A 19,967-nucleotide genomic window follows, 5' to 3' on the forward strand; every position below is an offset into this window, starting at 1 on the left:
CATGGGTTTGCCCATGTCTTTTTCTTACACAGTTTGGCCCTGTAGTGTGTTGTCATCAATCTCATTTTGTGTTCTCAACACAGTTCAATTAGTCTTTCTCCATTTTTGTTTGTCCACTGGTGTGCGGGGTACTCACCCACTACTCCTTTATGTTGCTTCTCTCTTCCAATCTGTGCATTACAATCTCCTACGAGTATCTTTACATGTCCATATGGTATGTTTTTCAGTGTATCATCTAGCTCCTCCCAGCCACTGTCTGCAACTTTCTTGTCTTTCCTGTTCTTGTCATTTGTAGGTGCATGTCCATTTATTATTGTATACTTTTTGTTCCCTGGTTGAAATGTCAGTGTTGATATCCTTTCTGACCTGCTCTTCATTTCAGTTATGCCATCCTTGTATCATTTGTCTACTATGAACCCCGTACCAAAATAATCTAGGTGCATGTCTTTCCTTTCCCACTCCTAGTTTCTCTTTCAGTATTATGAAGCCTTCTGACTCCACTGTATCTACATCAGTGTATATTGTTTCTTGCATTGCTAGTATTCCAATGCTTCTCTCTTTCATCTCATCTACACTCCTGGAAATTGAAATAAGAACACCGTGAATTCATTGTCCCAGGAAGGGGAAACTTTATTGACACATTCCTGGGGTCAGATACATCACATGATCACACTGACAGAACCACAGGCACATAGACACAGGCAACAGAGCATGCACAATGTCGGCACTAGTACAGTGTATATCCACCTTTCGCAACAATGCAGGCTGCTATTCTCCCATGGAGACGATCGTAGAGATGCTGGATGTAGTCCTGTGGAACGGCTTGCCATGCCATTTCCACCTGGCGCCTCAGTTGGAACAGTGTTCGTGCTGGACGTGCAGACCGCGTGAGACGACGCTTCATCCAGTCCCAAACATGCTCAATGGGGGACAGATCAGGAGATCTTGCTGGCCAGGGTAGTTGACTTACACCTTCTAGAGCACGTTGGGTGGCACAGGATACATGCGGACGTGCACTGTCCTGTTGGAACAGCAAGTTCCCTTGCCGGTCTAGGAATGGTAGAACGATGGGTTCGATGACGGTTTGCATGTACCGTGCACTATTCAGTGTCCCCTCGACGATCACCAGTGGTGTACGGCCAGTGTAGGAGATCGCTCCCCACACCATGATGCCGGGTGTTGGCCCTGTGTGCCTCGGTCGTATGCAGTCCTGATTGTGGCGCTCACCTGCACGGCGCCAAACACGCATACGACCATCATTGGCACCAAGGCAGAAGCGACTCTCATCGCTGAAGACGACACGTCTCCATTCGTCCCTCCATTCACGCCTGTCGCGACACCACTGGAGGCGGGCTGCACGATGTTGGGGCGTGAGCGGAAGACGGCCTAACGGTGTGCAGGACCGTAGCCCAGCTTCATGGAGACGGTTGCGAATGGTCCTCGCCGATACCACAGGAGCAACAGTGTCCCTAATTTGCTGGGAAGTGGCGGTGCGGTCCCCTACGGCACTGCGTAGGATCCTACGGTCTTGGCGTGCATCCGTGCGTCGCTGCGGTCCAGTCCCAGGTCGACGGGCACGTGCACCTTCCGCCGACCACTGGCGACAACATCGATGTACTGTGGAGACCTCACGCCCCACGTGTTGAGCAATTCGGCGGTACGTCCACCCGGCCTCCCGCATGCCCACTATACGCCCTCGCTCAAAGTCCGTCAACTGCACATACGGTTCACGTCAACGCTGTCGCGGCATGCTACCAGTGTTAAAGACTGCGATGGAGCTCCGTATGCCACGGCAAACTGGCTGACACTGACGGCGGCGGTGCACAAATGCTGCGCAGCTAGCGCCATTCGACGGCCAACACCGCGGTTCCTGGTGTGTCCGCTGTGCCGTGCGTGTGATCATTGCTTGTACAGCCCTCTCGCAGTGTCCGGAGCAAGTATGGTGGGTCTGACACACCGGTGTCAATGTGTTCTTTTTTCCATTTCCAGGAGTGTATTACCTGTTTAAAAGTTTACCAGTCTTAATCATTGTCTGTACATTTATGGTTCCAATTCTGAAAGTCTTTTTAGTTTTAATCTTCTTTGACGTTCTTGGGAGCTCCGACTCTTCCCTTATGCACTTTTTGGCAGGTCCCCAGAATCCGAATGCTTGCTTGCGTCGACCTTAGTCAATGGGGGATTGTCTCCCTGGGGTAATCTCGATTCCATAGTGTGCTCCATTCCACGAGCTAAAAAAAAAATTTTGTGATGGGACGGCTCATGTCCATCCAGTTATTCGACTGAAGTTGTTAGCCCCAGAAGATGTGCCTTTGATAGCCACCCCTAACATGGAGTACAGCCACTACCTGATATGTTTCAGCAGCTCTTCCGCTCTCTCTGCCACTGGAAAGTGACTTTCCTGTTCCGCCTTCGAGACAGTTTGCCGGGCTTCGCCTGTAACCCTAGGTAGGGGCCCTAACTGGGAGCTACCATCTGGAGCCAGATGGACCCAGGTTTTTTTACGAGGTTGTTACTCCTCCCCCTCCTCCTTCCCCATGACTTGCGAGATGGGGCCCCGGGCTTGGGACTGGCAATGGCAGTGGCAGTGACCATACTGTCATATTGTAAACAGTTTCTGTAAATGAGTAATGTGATAATTATTTTCTAGCAAGCTTCTCTCTTCCTCCACCCCCCCCCCCCCCCCCCCGGCATCCCTGAAAATCTCAAAATTAGGAGCAGGCCTGCAGTTTTATTTGGATCTACACAGTGAATTGTTTTCACATTTCAGCACTGATGTGTGTGTTTTGCCACATGGATGTCATGCTCTTACTCCAATCAAATTTCTTTCTCCCCAACTTATTTCAGCCCATCAACTGGCCTTCATGAATTCTTTTTTGTGCTGAGTATTGTTCGCAAAGAATCACCTGTTGTGAGGCTTTGTAGTTAAGCCACTTATTTTCAAATTACTAACTGAAATCATTTTAGTCTCAACTTTTTTTAGTACTAAATGTGACTTTCATTTCTAGCACTGTACTTCACAGATGATAAAGTGCTGGACTGCAGTATGGATCTGAATGCATGTTAAAATATAGGTTTCCCCATATAACTGATGACGTTGGTCAGTTCTCAAGTCAGACGATATGCAGGGCACACCACTGCAACAGGTTAACAGTCAGTGAAGAATTGCATTCAAACAACCCTTTGGGTTGTTGATTAGTTTGTTTACCCCTTTCCAGTCACCCTTTGGTCCCTCATCAACTATTTATATTGCACTTGGCCCTTATCTCAAATAATCTTACACTGACTTCAATTTAAACATGAGTAATTGGCCTCTCTCTTTCTTTTTTTACTTAAAAATAAGGTTGTCTGTGCTATCAAGACCAAAACACATCAAAATGAAGTAGGTAAACCATTTTGTTCCATTGATAATCTATAGCACTGATTAAACTAACTTTGAAAATTAGTGACTAAAAATAATATGTTTACTTGCCTTTCAGTAGATACAAATTACTCCATCAACCATAGAAACATGAATGATTTTTGTCATATTATTATTCTTATTTCCAATGGAGATCTTATTCCCAAAGGAATCTCCTTTGATGATGTGTGTACTGAAACTGATGTCAGTGACCATGTGGCAGCTGCATCAACAATTATTACTAAAGCACAAAGGGTAGTTAAAAGCAGTAGGAAGATTTACATATTTAGTAAGTTAGCTACAGAGGCAATCATGTTACATCTCAACGAGGAACACCCAAAACTTTTACCTTTTGGCAGGTGCATGTAGAAGAACTGTGGCTCAAGTTTAAAAGAATAGTTCACAGAACTGGACAGATGTGTACACTAGCTAATACTACAGTTCAAGACAGGAGGGACACTCTCTGGTATACAGGCACTGTTAAGAAACTTCTAATGAAACAGCGACTTCTGCATAATAAGTGTAAAACAAAGTGTAGAACCATAGAAAGTTGATGAAAGAAATACATTTTGCCATCAAAAGGGCAATGTGTGAAGCCTTCAGTAACTACTGCAGGAGAGTTTTATTGAAAGCTCTCTCACAAAAATGAAATTAATTCTAATGATATGTAATGTGTGCGATAGGCTTTGAAGTAAGTGTCCACAAATTCACGGATGACACATTAACTTAAACTGGGGATAGCAAAACACACACAGAAATAAGAAATCAGTTTTCAAATCATCTTTCACTGAAGAAGATAACCTATGTACTGCCCCAGCTTACTTCTTGCACCAATGTGAAGACAAGATATATAGATATTAGTGTGTGTGGTATTGAGATGCAACTAAGATCACTGAAATCAAACAAGACTATAGGGCCAGATGAGATCCCTCTCAGATTTTTTTATAAAATTTGCAGCTGAAAACAGGTTTAAACTTGAGAACCAAATCAATCAGATTAAAAATGATTTAGAAACGGAGGTAGAAACCAAGTGTGGAGTAGTGGTAGAAGAAAAACTGGTAAAAGTAAATAAAAATATAGATTCAAAATTGGCTGAAATACAGAAAAAGATGGAAGAGGTACAAAATCAAAAGCATTGAGTATGTAGTGTCCCAAACAGTCCTTCATTTGTTAGTTGGAAGAAATTGAATAATTTTCAACCATATGGGGAAGTGCATCCACTGGATTTCATTAGGGAATTTGATGATTTGCCTAAAACATGGAATGACAAAGAGAAAAATTCATTTGTGAGAGGTTTTTTGAAAGGGGCTACTTATACATGGGCAGCTCAGGTAGCTGATAGCTGCACTTCGTGGCAAAGCTTTGAGAAAGCATTTTTAGATGAATATTGGTTTAAAGAGAAGCAGCAGACAATTTTGAGTGAATTTTGGGGAGACGAATGTGGAAGGTTTCTGTCAGCTTTGGATAAACAAGCTGAAATATTTGGACAAAGAGCTAGGTGGTGAATCAATAATTATGGGTTTAGAAACTAAAATGCCTCAGAAAGTTAGAGAATTGCTTGTACCTGCCCCTATGGGTAATATTACTGATTTCCTGAACTATGTTGATAAAGTGAAGATGGGGAAGCCCTTAATGGAAGATCGTAGGAGGAATTTTGATGGCAATAATCAAAATCAGGGAGAGAATTTCAAGTAAATAGGATGAACAGGATTAATTACAGTAGGAATTCAACGAATGTTGGTGGATGATAGCCAGAATGTGCATTGAAATGGTAGGAGAAATTCAAGTAACAGAAATGGAGGAGATTACTTCAATTCTGGATCAAACCATTTAAACTGGATAATGTTCCAGTTTTGGCTTGCACTTGAGCAGGTAGTGATGAAGAGCCAATTGTATATAATGTGCAGTAATCACAGATAAGGGTAATGTAAATGAAAATAGTAAAATGAGTGTAATTTCTCATTCTAGTGAGATGTTGAATGATGGTATGAGTAACAATGCTTATCTCATAAAAGGTGAGGAGGAACTTACTATAATAAAATCAAGTGATGAAACAGAGTGTGTTGCTGTTGCTCAGGATGTACAAAGTGTCAAAACAAAATTTTTAAGAGAACATAAGGAATTCAGGTGTTTTGCTATGTGGTCTAATACTGGAAACAAGAATCAACTAATTAGCCAAGTATTTGAGGACAATAAAAGTGACAGTGGTTCTCATTCTGACAGTAGCAGTAATGATGATAGCAATGACAAATCCAGTAGTGATGAGGACGAGGTATTTGAATTTATTATCGATAATGGCGGCAATGTGGTAAGTAAAAAGGACGTGTGGCACCCTGTAATAACAACAAGTATACAGGCTACACATGTTAAGTGTTTACTGGACAATGGTAGTGATTTGAGTGGCATTTCACAGGCATTTTTTGAATCTGTTAAGAACACAGAGGATACAGTGGTGATCCATGTGTCTGGAATAAAAATTATTGATGCTACTGGTAAGCTATCAAAGAGTGTGGAACAAGAGGTACTACTAACTGTGGAATTGGCAGGATAGCTCTTGGAGTGCAATTTCTTGGCGATTCAAACTTTCAGCATTGATATAATATTTGGAACTCATTTCTTGTGCAAATAACAAGTAGGGGGTTCAACATTCTGTGTTGGATTCATTATGTGGCGATAACACTTACCCCAGCTGTCTGTCTCATTTTTCATGTTTCATGAGGGAGTCAAACTCTTCTCCTATCCTATCTGTAGTTTATAAGTGAATCAGAATTATTCTATCTTCGACTTTCATGCGATTTTGTACAGCAGGATGTTTTAGTATAGGAAAATTTTAGAAAACGTTTCTCCAGTGTGTGTGTGTGTGTGTGTGTGTGTGTGTGTGTGTGTGTAATGTTGTGTTAGTTATAAGTAATTGAATCATAAGAGGATGGAAGAAAATAAATTGGTACCATGGTTAAAGGATTTCTGTCAAACAAAGAGGCAAGGTAAACAGACAATGAAAGGTGTCAGCATATGTGGAGGGTAATTAACATCTTAAGTTATCAGCTCATTGGTGTAGCAGCAGAGGCAATATGCAGTAAAAAAACATCTTAAATATGATATCTGAATATTAATTGTGATATAATAGAAGTGTTTGTGTTCAGTGCAGTCAGTATGTGGAGATAACTATCTACCCATAGAAGTGTCTCATGGTACCGCCTTTTCTAACATTGAGAAATTACAACTTTAGACATAGTTGCCTGGAGTAATGTGTGTGGAAAGAGCAAGCAACATTCATACACACATCACCATCAGGCTAGAATATCAAGCAATTCGATGGAATACAGTGGAATAACAGTTTTTCCGAGTGATAATTTTGTCTGATCAGTGGTGAGGGTTAAGTTTGCCTTAGCGTAAGGATCTGTTACTGTGGAGTGTTTTTCAGTAGAATCAATTTTGCATTAAATAAGCAGAGCAGGTATTTATTTATTAGATAACTAACAATAATGAAATAATAAAATAATGAATTATGTTAGGGTCTTAATGGTTAGGGAGCCTGTCTATGGAGTAGGGATATTTTTTGAGAATGCACTTCACTAGCTAACGAGGTAGGAAAGGCATGTAAAATAATGGAGCTGACAGACATGCTTGATTCATGAAAGGATGACTGTATACAAATAAATGTAGTGTAACTATATTGAGGATCTAAATTTTTGAACTAGGTAACAATGGGCACTGTGTATGTTGTGCAATTCATGAAACAGCAGCTTGGAATGAGAGATTAACAGAAAGAGCAATATTTTGGTGAGGTACAAGTCATATAATGCTGCGTCATAGAACCCGTAGGGTATCTGGAAATTTCTATATGTATTCTGAGTGGTAATACTGGAAGAAAGGAATGTAATTTTGCTGATTAACTGATAAATGTGGTGCTAAACTGATGTGAATATTCTGACAGGTCAACTACTTTGTAGCATTTTGTGATTTAGTGAGGATTTAATTTCCTTGTTGAATGAAAGTAGTGCTCAGAGCTGAGTAGAGAAGTAGGGCAATGATTTGGTACAACTTCCATCCCCTTAATTTTGAGTTGAATAGCAGTTAAGTTATGTGATGGCAACTATTCTTTTTTCATAACATAATGAATAGTAAATCTATGCTACTGCACATCTTAAGTTTTTACTAGAGGTAATGTACATATTTTAGACAATAAGGTGGTATTTTGCAAATGGGAAAGAAACAAAAGTCTTTAAAGTTTAACCAGTTTCAGACAGTTATGACTTAGAGTAATGCTTTGTAGTGTAATGTGCACTTGATTTTCCAACTTTTACTAGTCCCTACCTTTTGTACTATGGTCAATTTTAGTGCTAATTATTGCAATGTTATGAGAACCATGTAAGGTATCTATTTATGAAGTAATGACTATCATTTTTAGTATGAAACAGTTTTTCTTCAACTTAGTTAGAATTAAAAGTAAATGTACTAAAGTAGGTATTTTGTCTGAATTTTTCGTGTACTGTGGCAGTGGAGAACCACCTCCAAGGGAACTGATAGCAGTGCATTTCCTTACTAACTGCCACTTGGACCTGTTGAAGGCATGAACAGCTTGGTGAGAAAGTGTGTTAAAGCTCATTAAAAGTATGAAAAATACTAAACATTGAACAAGTGAAATTTTCTGTCTAAAAATGAACTGCAATGCACAGTGTAATTTAACTTTTTGCTACCCGCGAGGATTAATTTTTTTTAAGCAAGATAGGATTTGTATAAAATGAGATGTATCTTTGAATGTAATCCTTGTTTACCCAAAAAGGACATCACTTATGATGAAGATAAATAATAATTTTTGTTAAAAGTACAACTTGTGGATATTTTGTGACAGTGTACAATACATTGTATGTACATATTTTGTATGGGGATTTTCATATGGCCAGTACATGTAAGTATAAATTGAAAAAACATATGTACGGTAGTTTGGGTAAGATTTCTTATGTAATTTTTTTGTGTGTAGATTGTTAAACCCACTACCTGGGGTCATTTGTGGTGACTGAATTGCCCAGTTAGCTATGTGCAATATCTGTCTGTTCAATCCAATAAGGGGGTGATGTTACGAAGCAAGCTGGGATATTCTTTACTTTCCTCTCTTGTTTTTCCCTCTGCCTCCTTAAAATTATTTTTTTCACTTTTAACTAATTACTATTAACATATGTGAGTATAACCTGCATTTTCATAAAATAGAAAGGTTAGCCCTCAGTTTTAAAGGATATAACACATGATCTTATTTTGTGCTTAGTTTTAGGTACGGGTATGTAATTGATTTTCTAATTTATTTCGACAATCAGTAATTGTTTTGTAACTTCAATTCTGTTGTTGATGTATAAACAAATATAAATTATGTACTTATTACAAACATTCGGAAGAATAACTGATAGTATTCATAAAGGATCTATTTGGCTCTATTCGAAAACATGTTAGCAAAGCCAGCCCTTAATTAATTCCAAAGTAATTAACAGTTTTGTAAAAAGTATTGTTTGCATAATGATATCTGTTAATTTCATAATTTAAACAAATAATTCGGCCTAATTCTTGTGGTAGAAGAAACTGTTCAAAAGACGCAATTTTTTGATGTATGCAGTTAATTTAATGAGTTAAGTTTTAACTGCAATTTCTGAAAATTAAACATCAAACAATGTGTAGTTTCAGTCCCTATTATTGAGTTTATATATAAAGGTCCAGTTTTTGGTCACGAGACAGTCAGTTGACAGCCGAGTTTCACACGCGGAACCTGTATTGGTTAGATCAAGAACAATGCATCAACTTAACTGTGGAATAAGTTTTACACCAATAGACTGTGTGTTAAAGCAATAACAGTGTCTGTTCAATCTATCTGAAAGACTGTGAAATGTGTGGTTAGGTTTTTACTACTCATAGATGTTCAACAGTGAACTATTGTAGCAGTATGTGGATGTTCGCCTGCAACCAATTATGAGGCTTATCGAAAGTTAAACAATAGTGCACTGGCCATATAACTGTGTAATATTGGGGGAGGGGGGGGGGTGGCATTGTGAACAATGAAAGTACAGAACTGTGAAATGCAACTGTGCATCTGTCGGCTAAATCATTTACAGTTGTCAGTACTGCACTTTCACCCCTTATTTTTTCAGCCAATATCACAATGCAGTACATCGACACTGAGCAACATCCAGGACAGCTATTTGTTGCAGAATCTTAAAGCATATATCAAACAGAATGATTTTTTCCAAGCCAACTACCATGGATTCCAAACTTTGACTTTTCTATCGACACCCCGAAAGCCATAGATCAAAGCAGGTAGGTTAACATAGCATTTCTCAACTTCAAAAAAAGCATCCGATTCAGTACCGCTTCTACATTTACTTTAAAAAATGCAATAAAGTAAATTTATGAACTCTGGATTTCTTGGTAATGAGGATGCAACAAATTGTCTCAGGTGGAGAGTCGCAACAGGTACAGAAATAACATCAGGCATGCACCAGGACAGTGTGTTGGGATCCTTGATTTTCATTTATATTAACCATCTCGTAGACAATACTAACAGTAACTTCAGAATTTTTGCTGATGATGCAATCATTTATAATGAAGTACGGTCACAAAAAAAGCTGCTTAAATATTAAGTCAGACCTTGAGGACATTAAAAAGTGGTGTAAAGATCAGCTATTTTCTTTGAATGTACAGAAATTTGAAATTATGCACCTCACAGGATGAACAATAGTAGTATCCTACGACTGATATATATATAAAAGAAAGATGATGAGACTTACCCAACAAAAGCGCTGGCAGGTCGATAGACACACAAATAAACACAAACATACACACAAAACTCTAGCTTTCGCAACCAACGGTTGCCTCGTCAGGAAAGAGGGAAGGAGAAGGAAAGACAAAAGGATTGGGTTTTAAGGGAGAGGGTAAGGAGTCATTCCAATCCCGGGAGCGGAAAGACTTACCTTAGGGGGGAAAAAAGGACAGGTATACACTCGCGCGCGCGCACACACACACATATCCATCCGCATATACACAGACAAGCAGACATTTGTAAGGCAAAGAGTTTGGGCAGAGATGTCAGTCGAGGCGGAAGTATAGAGGCAAAGATGTTGTTGAAAGACAGGCGAGGTATGAGCGGCGGCAAATTGAAATTAGATATTAGCGGAGATTGAGGCCTGGCGGATAGCGAGAAGAGAGGATATGCTGAAGGGCAAGTTCCCATCTCCGGAGTTCTGACAGGTTGGTGTTAGTGGGAAGTATCCAGATAACCCGGACGGTGTAACACTGTGCCAAGATGTGCTGGCCGTGCACCAAGGCATGTTTAGCCACAGGGTGATCCTCATTACCAACAAACACTGTCTGCCTGTGTCCATTCATGCGAATGGACAGTTTGTTGCTGGTCATTCCCACATAGAAGGCTTCACAGTGTACGCAGGTCAGTTGGTAAATCACGTGGGTGCTTTCACACGTGGCTCTGCCTTTGATCGTGTACACCTTCCGGGTTACAGGACTGGAGTAGGTGGTGGTGGGAGGGAGCATGGGACAGGTTTTACTCCGGGGGCGGTTACAAGTGTAGGAGCCAGAGGGTAGGGAAGGTGGTTTGGGGATTTCATTGGGATGAACTAAGAGGTTACGAAGGTTAGGTGGATGGTGGAAAGACACTCTAGGTGGGCTGTAGCTGTAGCTGGTTACCAAGCCCCCACAGAAAGCATCTCTGCCTACGTAGATCAACACCTTCAACCAATTACATGCAGTCTCCCATCCTTCATCAAAGACACCAACCACTTTCTCGAACGCCTGGAACCCCTACCCAGTCTGTTACCCCCGGAAACCATCCTTGTAACCATTGATGCCACTTCCTTATACACAAATATTCCGCATGTCCAGGGCCTCGCTGCGATTGAGCACTTCCTTTCACGCCGATCACCTGCCACCCCACCTAAAACCTCTTTCCTCATTACCTTAGCCAGCTTCATCCTGACCCACAACTTCTTCACTTTCGAAGGCCAGACATACCAACAATTAAAGGGAACAGGCATGGGTACCAGGATGGCCCCTCTTACGCCAACCTATTCATGGGTCGCTTAGAGGAAGTCTTCTTGGTTACCCAGGCCTGCCAACCCAAAGTTTGGTACAGATTTATTGACGACATTTTCATGATCTGGAGTCACAGTGAAGAAGAACTCCAGAATTTCCTCTCCAATCTCAACTCCTTTGGTTCCATCAGATTCACCTGGTCCTACTCTAAATCCCATGCCACTTTCCTTGACGTTGATCTCCACCTGTCCAATGGCCAGCTTCACACGTCCGTCCACATCAAACCCACCAACAAGCAACAGTACCTCCATTATGACAGCTGCCACCCATTCCACATCAAACGGTCCCTTCCCTACAGCCTAGGTCTTCGTGGCAAACAAATCTGCTCCAGTGCGGAATCCTTGAACCATTACACCAACAACCTGAAAACAGCTTTTGCATCCCGTAACTACCCTCCCGACCTGGTACAGAAGCAAATAACCAGAGCCACTTCCTCATCTCCTCAAACCCGGAACCTCCCACAGAAGAACCCCAAAAGTGCCCCACTTGTGACAGGATACTTTCCGGGACTGGATCAGATTCTGAATGTGGCTCTCCAGCAGGGATACGACTTCCTCAAATCCTGCCCTGAAATGAGATCCATCCTTCATGAAATCCTCCCCACTCCACCTAGAGTGTCTTTCCGCCGTCCACCTAACCTTCGTAACCTCTTAGTTCATCCCTATGAAATCCCCAAACCACCTTCCCTACCCTCTGGCTCCTACACTTGTAACCGCCCCCGGAGTAAAACCTGTCCCATGCTCCCTCCCACCACCACCTACTCCAGTCCTGTAACCCGGAAGGTGTACACGATCAAAGGCAGAGCCACGTGTGAAAGCACCCACGTGATTTACCAACTGACCTGCGTACACTGTGAAGCCTTCTATGTGGGAATGACCAGCAACAAACTGTCCATTCGCATGAATGGACACAGGCAGACAGTGTTTGTTGGTAATGAGGATCACCCTGTGGCTAAACATGCCTTGGTGCACGGCCAGCACATCTTGGCACAGTGTTACACCGTCCGGGTTATCTGGATACTTCCCACTAACACCAACCTGTCAGAACTCCGGAGATGGGAACTTGCCCTTCAGCATATCCTCTCTTCTCGCTATCCGCCAGGCCTCAATCTCCGCTAATATCTAATTTCAATTTGCCGCCGCTCATACCTCACCTGTCTTTCAACAACATCTTTGCCTCTGTACTTCCACCTCGACTGACATCTCTGCCCAAACTCTTTGCCTTACAAATGTCTGCTTGTCTGTGTATATGCGGATGGATATGTGTGTGTGTGCGCGCGCGAGTGTATACCTGTCCTTTTTTCCCCCCTAAGGTAAGTCTTTCCGCTCCCGGGATTGGAATGACTCCTTACCTTCTCCCTTAAAACCCAAATCCTTTCGTCTTTCCCTCTCCTTCCCTCTTTCCTGACGAGGCAACCGTTGGTTGCGAAAGCTAGAATTTTGTGTGTATGTTTGTGTGTCTATCGACCTGCCAGCGCTTTTGTTTGGTAAGTCTCATCATCTTTCTTTTTAGATATATTTTTCCCACGTGGAATGTTTCCCTCTATATATTAAAAAAAAATCAGTCAACTCATACAAATACATGTGTGTAACAATTTGTAGAGACACGAAATTGAATGATCACATTAGATAAGACATAAGTAAGACAGATTGCAGACTGATTCATTGGCAGAATACTGAAAAAGCATGCTCAGTCTATAAAGGAGACCATTAACTGTGTTCCATCTTAGAATATTACTCAAGTGCGTGGAACTCATACTAAATAGGATTAACAGGGGATGTTGAATGTATACAAAGAAGGGCATCATGAATTGTTGCGAGTTTGAGTGACAGGACAGCAAAATGAAAATGTTGAAGAACCTAAACTGCAGACTGCTGAAGATATACAAATTATCCTGTGAAAGCTTGCTTATACAATTTCAAGAGCCAGTATCAAATGAAAAATCTAACTATATTATTCAACCTGCTACACATCATTCCTGTAAAGATCAGGGAGACAAAGTTTGATTAATTACAGCACAAACAGACACATTTATGCAGTCATTCTTCCTTAATGCGACTGGAATGGGAAAATAGCCTAATGTGATACTGTGTTAAGTACCCTCTACCACACACCTCACAGTAGTTTGCATAGTATGTACTTATTTGCAGAAAGGAATTTATCTAACATGAGGAATCACATATTAATTTCACAGAGCTGTCACGAAGTCCAAAAGCATGTAGTTACAATGTACAATAAATGTCATGTCAGTCATTTTTATATTGTACTCATGACAAAGAAGCTGACTGCAAATACATTCTAAAGAAGTAGATTTTTCTTTTACCTTTTCATAATGTGTTTCTGTGCAAATGTAAATAAGGTACGCTGTAAGACAAGCCATGCATCCTTTACAATATGTACTGCTGTACTCATGACAAAGAAGCTGACTGCAAATACATTCTAAAGAAGTAGATTTTTCTTTTACCTTTTCATAATGTGTTTCTGTGCAAATGTAAATAAGGTACGCTGTAAGACAAGCCATGCATCCTTTACAATATGTACTGCATCCAGCTTTCTCAGCTTCAGCATATATGGCATTCAACTGATTAACCGTGTATTCAAATGCCTGTCGATCAATCTGCAACAGTACACAGTCATACAGATTAAAACATTACTTGTCTGTACTGCTGAAGAGGCAATAAAAAAATTTTAACAACACTAATTGGTAGCATTCAATTGTTTTCTGTCCTGCACATAGCTGAAAATACTTAAGGCTAACTACCCAATTTGACCAATAGCAAAATATAGAAATAGCCCAGCCTATAAGACACCTAGACTGCTAGACCAAATTCTTAAAAATCTATGTCTATGAGACCAAATATTTGGTGCATAATAGTATGACTCCGATAAATGAAATTACAGAAAAACCATCTTTCACCCTTCCTATCTGGTTTCACTAGACATTAAGAACTCATACATCAATGTCCTAGATAAAGAAACAATTGAGATAATCAGAGGAACTTCCTTAAATATAGTAAGGTTTCAAAGACAAGAGACCACTGAATTTATGTACTTTTACAGCTGGTTAAGAGTTTAAACTATTTCACTTTCAATCATCTTTTATATTTAGGCAATAGCGTCTAGCATTTCAGGGACTTTAACATTTTTATCAGTGACCCAAAAGATAAAATTTTAAAGTCTGACAAAACCATTTTGGGTAAAGTGTTTATTATAAACATTATGCAGACAATACATTATTGTTTGATGATGATACTGATGACAATATAGAAGAAATAATGAAAAGTTCAATGATGCCCACCGAAAAATTGAGTTCATTGGCTCAGCAGGAAATCAACAGCAATTTACAATGCCTTCATTTGTACATTAAAAGGTAGGGCAATAATCACAATTTTAATGTTTACAGAAAACTGACAACAGCTGACAGCGTTATTCTCAATGATTCATGCCATCCAGTCTTATGAAGAGGCTGCTTTTTGTAGCTTAGTGGACAGGACAGTCATTGTGCCAATGAGACGAAATGATAGAGAGACAGAACTAATCATTAAGAAGATAGCAGTCAACAATGGTTCCAAAGTATATATTGTTAATAAATTACTGTGCAAGAGTAATAAGAATAGGAAGAATAAACAAAAAGAAAAAATGAAAATGGCCCCTATGCCATACTATGGGGGCAGTCTTGCAATAGATTGAGAACATTCCTAAGCCTAACAACAATGTCCAAACAGCATTTCAGAAGAATGATCTAGTGAGGTATAACCTGAAGTATGATTTTGTGAAAAGATATGTAAATAATAAACATTGGGAATTTATAAATATAACGCACATCTAGCAACAAAAAGTATGATGGAAAGAAAGGAATAACATTTTCGATAAGATACAAGGAACATGAAGAACGACGGTTGGTTGGTTCGTTGGTTGTTTTAAAGGAGCGGGGAAAAGGACCAAACTGCGAGGTCATTCATCCCTTATTCACAGTAAAAAAATAACCCAAAGGGGAAGAAGAAAAGAAAGAGACGTACAGCACAGAAACAGGAGAATAGAAGAACCAGAAGAGCGACAGAAGGACAACCAACATTACTATGGACAAAACAGAAAAAGAAAACACCAGAGGAGCAAGGAACAGGTAGAAGGGATAAAAACAAGAAAGCAGATGACCGTGGCTGGCCAACCACAAGAATAAAAAGGAAAAGCCAGCCACTCTGCGAGACATTAAAACACCCAGCCTAAAAGCATTAAAATGGAGAACACAAAGGGACTAAAGGGGCTAAAAATAATGGCAACGAGTCCGGTAACTGAAGAGTCCGTCGCAGGGACAGCTCAACAAGATATGGGCCACTGTCAGCCGGGCGCCACACCGACACTGAGGTGGGTCACCATGGCACAGGAGGTAGCCGTGTGTCACCCAAGCGTGGCCAATGCAGAGCCGACAGAGAACCACACTGTCTCTGCGAGAGGCCCGTACGGTCTTCCACACATTCGTAGTCTCCTTCATAGCACACAGCTTGTGTGTTCTGAGATTACGCCATTCTGTCTCCCAAAGCCACAAAACATTGTGGTGTAGCACTGAATGTAGGTTGGCTGCAGAGAAGCTTATCTCCATAAGCGGTTTCCGCATAGTTTGTTTGGCCACCCTGTCAGCAAGTTTGTTGCCTGGGATTCCAACGTGACCTGTGGTCCTAACAAACAACACTGAATGACTGGACCATTCCAGGGCACAGATGGACTCCTGGTTGGTCACTACCAAAGGATGACGAGGGCAGCACTGATCAATAGCTTGTAGGTTGCTCAAGGAGTCAGTACACAGAAGAAACAACTCCCCAGGGCATGAACAGATGTGCTCAAGAGCATAAGATATAGCCACCAGCTCAGCAGTGAAAACACTGCAGCCATCAGGCAAGGAATGCTGTTCAATATGTCCTCCATGGACATACGCAAAGCTGACGTGATCATCAGCCATTGAACCTCAGGTGTAAACCACTTCATGCCCTCAGTACATGTCAAGCACTGAGAGGAAGTGGCAGCGCAGAGCTGTGGGTTTAACTGAGTCCTTAGGGCCATGTGAAAGGTCCAGGCGAACCCGTTGCCTAGGTGTACACCATGGGGGTGTACGTGAATGAACACCAAGTATAGGTGGTAAAGGCAAGGACTGCAGAAAGAAGGGATCGGACATGAACTCCAATTGGAAGCCCTGACCTGGGCCGCCGAAGTGGGAGATGAACTGCCATGGGTGGTAAAAGGAGACGGTAATTTGGATGCGCAGGTGAACTACGAACATGTACAACATAACTGGCCAGCAGTTGTGCACGCCTAACCCGCACGGGGGGGGGGGGGGGGGGGGGGGGGGGGGGGGGGGGGGGGGGGGGGACCTCTGGCCTCCACCAGGACGCTGATCACCCGACTCGTACTGAAAGATCCTGTCACTAGGCGAACACCACAGTGGTGCACTGGGTCGAGTAAATGCAATGCTGAGTGGGCCGCTGAACCATAAACCAGACTTCCATAGTCAAGGCGGGATTGAACAAGGGCTCTGTTGAGCTGCAGCACCATAGAGCGATCTGGACCCCAGTTGGTGTTGCTCAGGCAGCAGAGGGCATTGAGGTGCTGCCAGTACTTCCACTTAAGCTGACAAAGGTGAAGAAGCCAAGTCAATCGGACATTGAAAACCAGTCCTAAGAATCGATATGTCTTCACTACAGTGAGTGGAACGGCATTAAGGTAAAGTTCTGGTTCCGGATGAATGGTACAATGCCAACACAAGTGCATAACACCCGACTTTGCAGCCGAAAACTGGAAACCGTGGGCTAGAGCCCAAGCGCCAATGACTGCACCTTGTGGATGGCTTCCTGTAGGTGCCGCTCAGCAACACAGTACTGGTGAAGCAGTACGAAATGCAGAAGCATACAGAGAGGGTGAGACGGACGACCCTACAGCTGCTGCTAGACCGTTAATGGCCACTAAAAATAGAGATACACTCAATACAGAGCCCTGCAGGACCCCTTTCTCCTGGATATGAGGGGAACTATGGGAGGCACCAACTTGGACATGGAAAGTACGAAGCAACAGGAAATTTTGGATAAAAATCGGGAGTGGGCCTCTGAGACCCCACTCGTGTAATGCGGCAAGGTTATGATGTCGCCAGTTCATGTCATACACTTTTTGTAAATCAAAAAAGATGGCAACCACGTGTTGCCATCTGGAAAAGGCTGTTCGGATGGCAGACTCGAGCACACAAGATTCTCAGTGGTAGAGCGACTGTGGCGAAAGCCGCCCTGATGTGGAGCCAGTAGGCCATGTGACTCCACGACCCAACCCAATCACCGACGCACCATACACTCCAGCAGCTTACAAAGAACACTGGTGAAGCTGATGGGCCAATAGCTATCCACATCAAGCGAGTCTTAACAGCGTTTGAGCACCCGAATGATAGTGCTCTCCCACCATTGCGATGGAAAGACACCATCGCACCAGATCCAGTTGAAGATGACAAGGAGATGTCACTTGTAGGCAGATGACAGATGTTTATTCATCTGACTGTGGATCCAATCTGGCCCAGGAACAGTGTCAGAGCAATGTGCAAGAGCACTGAGGAGTTCCCACTCTGTAAATTGAGCGTTACAGGATTTACTGTGGCGTGTAGTGAATGAGAGGTCTTTCCCTCCCAGCCACCATTTGAGATTGCGAAAGGCTGGGGGGTAATTCTCTGATGCAGAGGCTCGAGCATAGTGCTCAGCAAAGTGCTTGGCAATCATGATTGCGAAGATAGATAACACGCCATTTATATTAACACTGGGAATACCTGCTGGGGTCTGCAACCCAAAAACATGTTTGATCCTTGCCCAGATGTGGGAAGGTGATGTATGGCACCCAAAGGTCGAGACATATCTCTCCCAGCACTCCTGCTTTCGTCGTTTGATATGTTGGTGAAGGTGGGCACAGAGCCGTTTAAAGGCTATGAGGTGCTCCAGGGAAGGGTGCCGCTAATGCTGCTGTAGAGCTCGCCGACGGTCCTTAATTGCTTCAGCGCTCTCTGGCGACCACCAAGGGACTGACTTTTGCTGGAGGCACCCTAAAGAGCAAGGGATCACATTTTCTGCCACAGAAAGGATTATTGTAGTCACCTGCTCAACCATCACATCAATGTTCCTGTATGGGGGAGACTCGACAGTGACAGTGGAGGTGAAACTTTCCCAGTCCGCCTTACTTACAGCCCATCTGGGCAGGCATCCATGGGCCTGATGCCGAGGCAGTGACAGGAAGATGGGTAAATGGTCACTACCACACAGGTTGTCATGTGCTCTCCAGTAGATAGGTGGGAAAAGTCCTGGGCTGGAAATTGATAAATCAATGGCTGAGTAACTATCATGAGCCACACTGAAATGTGTGGCGGCCACGGTATTTAAGAGGTGGAGGTCCAACTGAGACAGTAAAGTTTCGACATCTCTGCCTCGGCCAGTGAGCACGGTGCCACCTCAGAAGGGGTTATGGGCATTAAAATCCCCCAGAAGTAGGAAAGATTTAGGGAGTTTATCAATCAGTGCATTCAGGGGTACTGCACCATCTGGAGGAAGATATACATTGCAAACAGTTATTTCCTGTGTAGTCTGCATTCTGACAGGCACAGCTTCAAGAAGAGTTTGAAGGGGCACAGGTTCACTACATACCGAGTTCAGGATATAAACGCAACCTCTACCTGACACACTATTATATTCGCTACAGTTCTTTTAATATCCCCTGTAGCCGCAAAAGGCAGGGGTTCACATTGCCAGGAACCAGGTTTCCTGAAGGGCAATGCAGAAAGCAGGTGTAAAGCTAAACAGTTGCCGTGGCTCAGCCAGGTGATGGAAAAAACCACCACAATTCCACTGGAGGATGATGTGATCTTGAGACTGGGAAGGCATGAAACACTCAATGAGGCAGTCTACGCCTCAGGGTCATCTGCTGCCACAGACTTATTTCCCAAACAGGCTATATCCATTGTGTCTGAGTGTCTGACGAGATCTAGGTCCTCAGCGGACGCCAGAATCTTCATCTCATCCTCAGATGCACAGCTTGTAGGCAGCAGTGGTGTGGGTGCCACTGTAATTCCCTTGGTCTTGGGGGGGGGGGGGGTCTTCTTTCTGGATTTCTCTTGCTAATCCTTGGATTTCTCTGGCTGGGAGGGCTTCACTGATTCAGTCTCCAGGACTGAGACTAAGCGTGAAGCCCTACGACCAGCTTCTTTTGGGCTGTTCAGCCATTGGTGGGTGTCATGTTTCCCACTAGTAGAAACCCGGAAAGGGAGTGACCCAAAGGACCCCTTCCGAGCGAGAGGAGCCAAACAAGACTTATGCTTCCATGGCGCAGGGGACTGATATCCCCGATGGTTGGGGTCGTGCTGCTCCTGAAGTAGGTAGTGCTGGAGCAACAGGGAGGGAAGTGCCCCTCACCATCAATGTGACAATGGAAGAAGATGACATACCCCGGTAAGTGTCCTCACCCA

The 19,967-nt window shown here is 42.7% G+C and overlaps 1 protein-coding gene across 3 annotated transcripts in view; it reads right to left on the minus strand.

The window, feature by feature from the left end:
* LOC126175043 (golgin subfamily A member 7) overlaps positions 1 to 19,967 on the minus strand; it is an 82,051-nt gene that overhangs the window by 10,186 nt on the left and 51,898 nt on the right. For all 3 annotated transcript variants that reach the window (XM_049921550.1, XM_049921551.1, XM_049921549.1), the window contains one exon: positions 13,953 to 14,105. In XM_049921550.1, the coding sequence (XP_049777507.1) occupies positions 13,953 to 14,105 (153 nt within the window). The remainder of the gene's footprint in view (positions 1 to 13,952; positions 14,106 to 19,967) is intronic.

Source organism: Schistocerca cancellata, chromosome 3, assembly GCF_023864275.1.
Source record: "Schistocerca cancellata isolate TAMUIC-IGC-003103 chromosome 3, iqSchCanc2.1, whole genome shotgun sequence".
NCBI classification, from domain to species: Eukaryota; Metazoa; Arthropoda; class Insecta; order Orthoptera; family Acrididae; genus Schistocerca; species Schistocerca cancellata.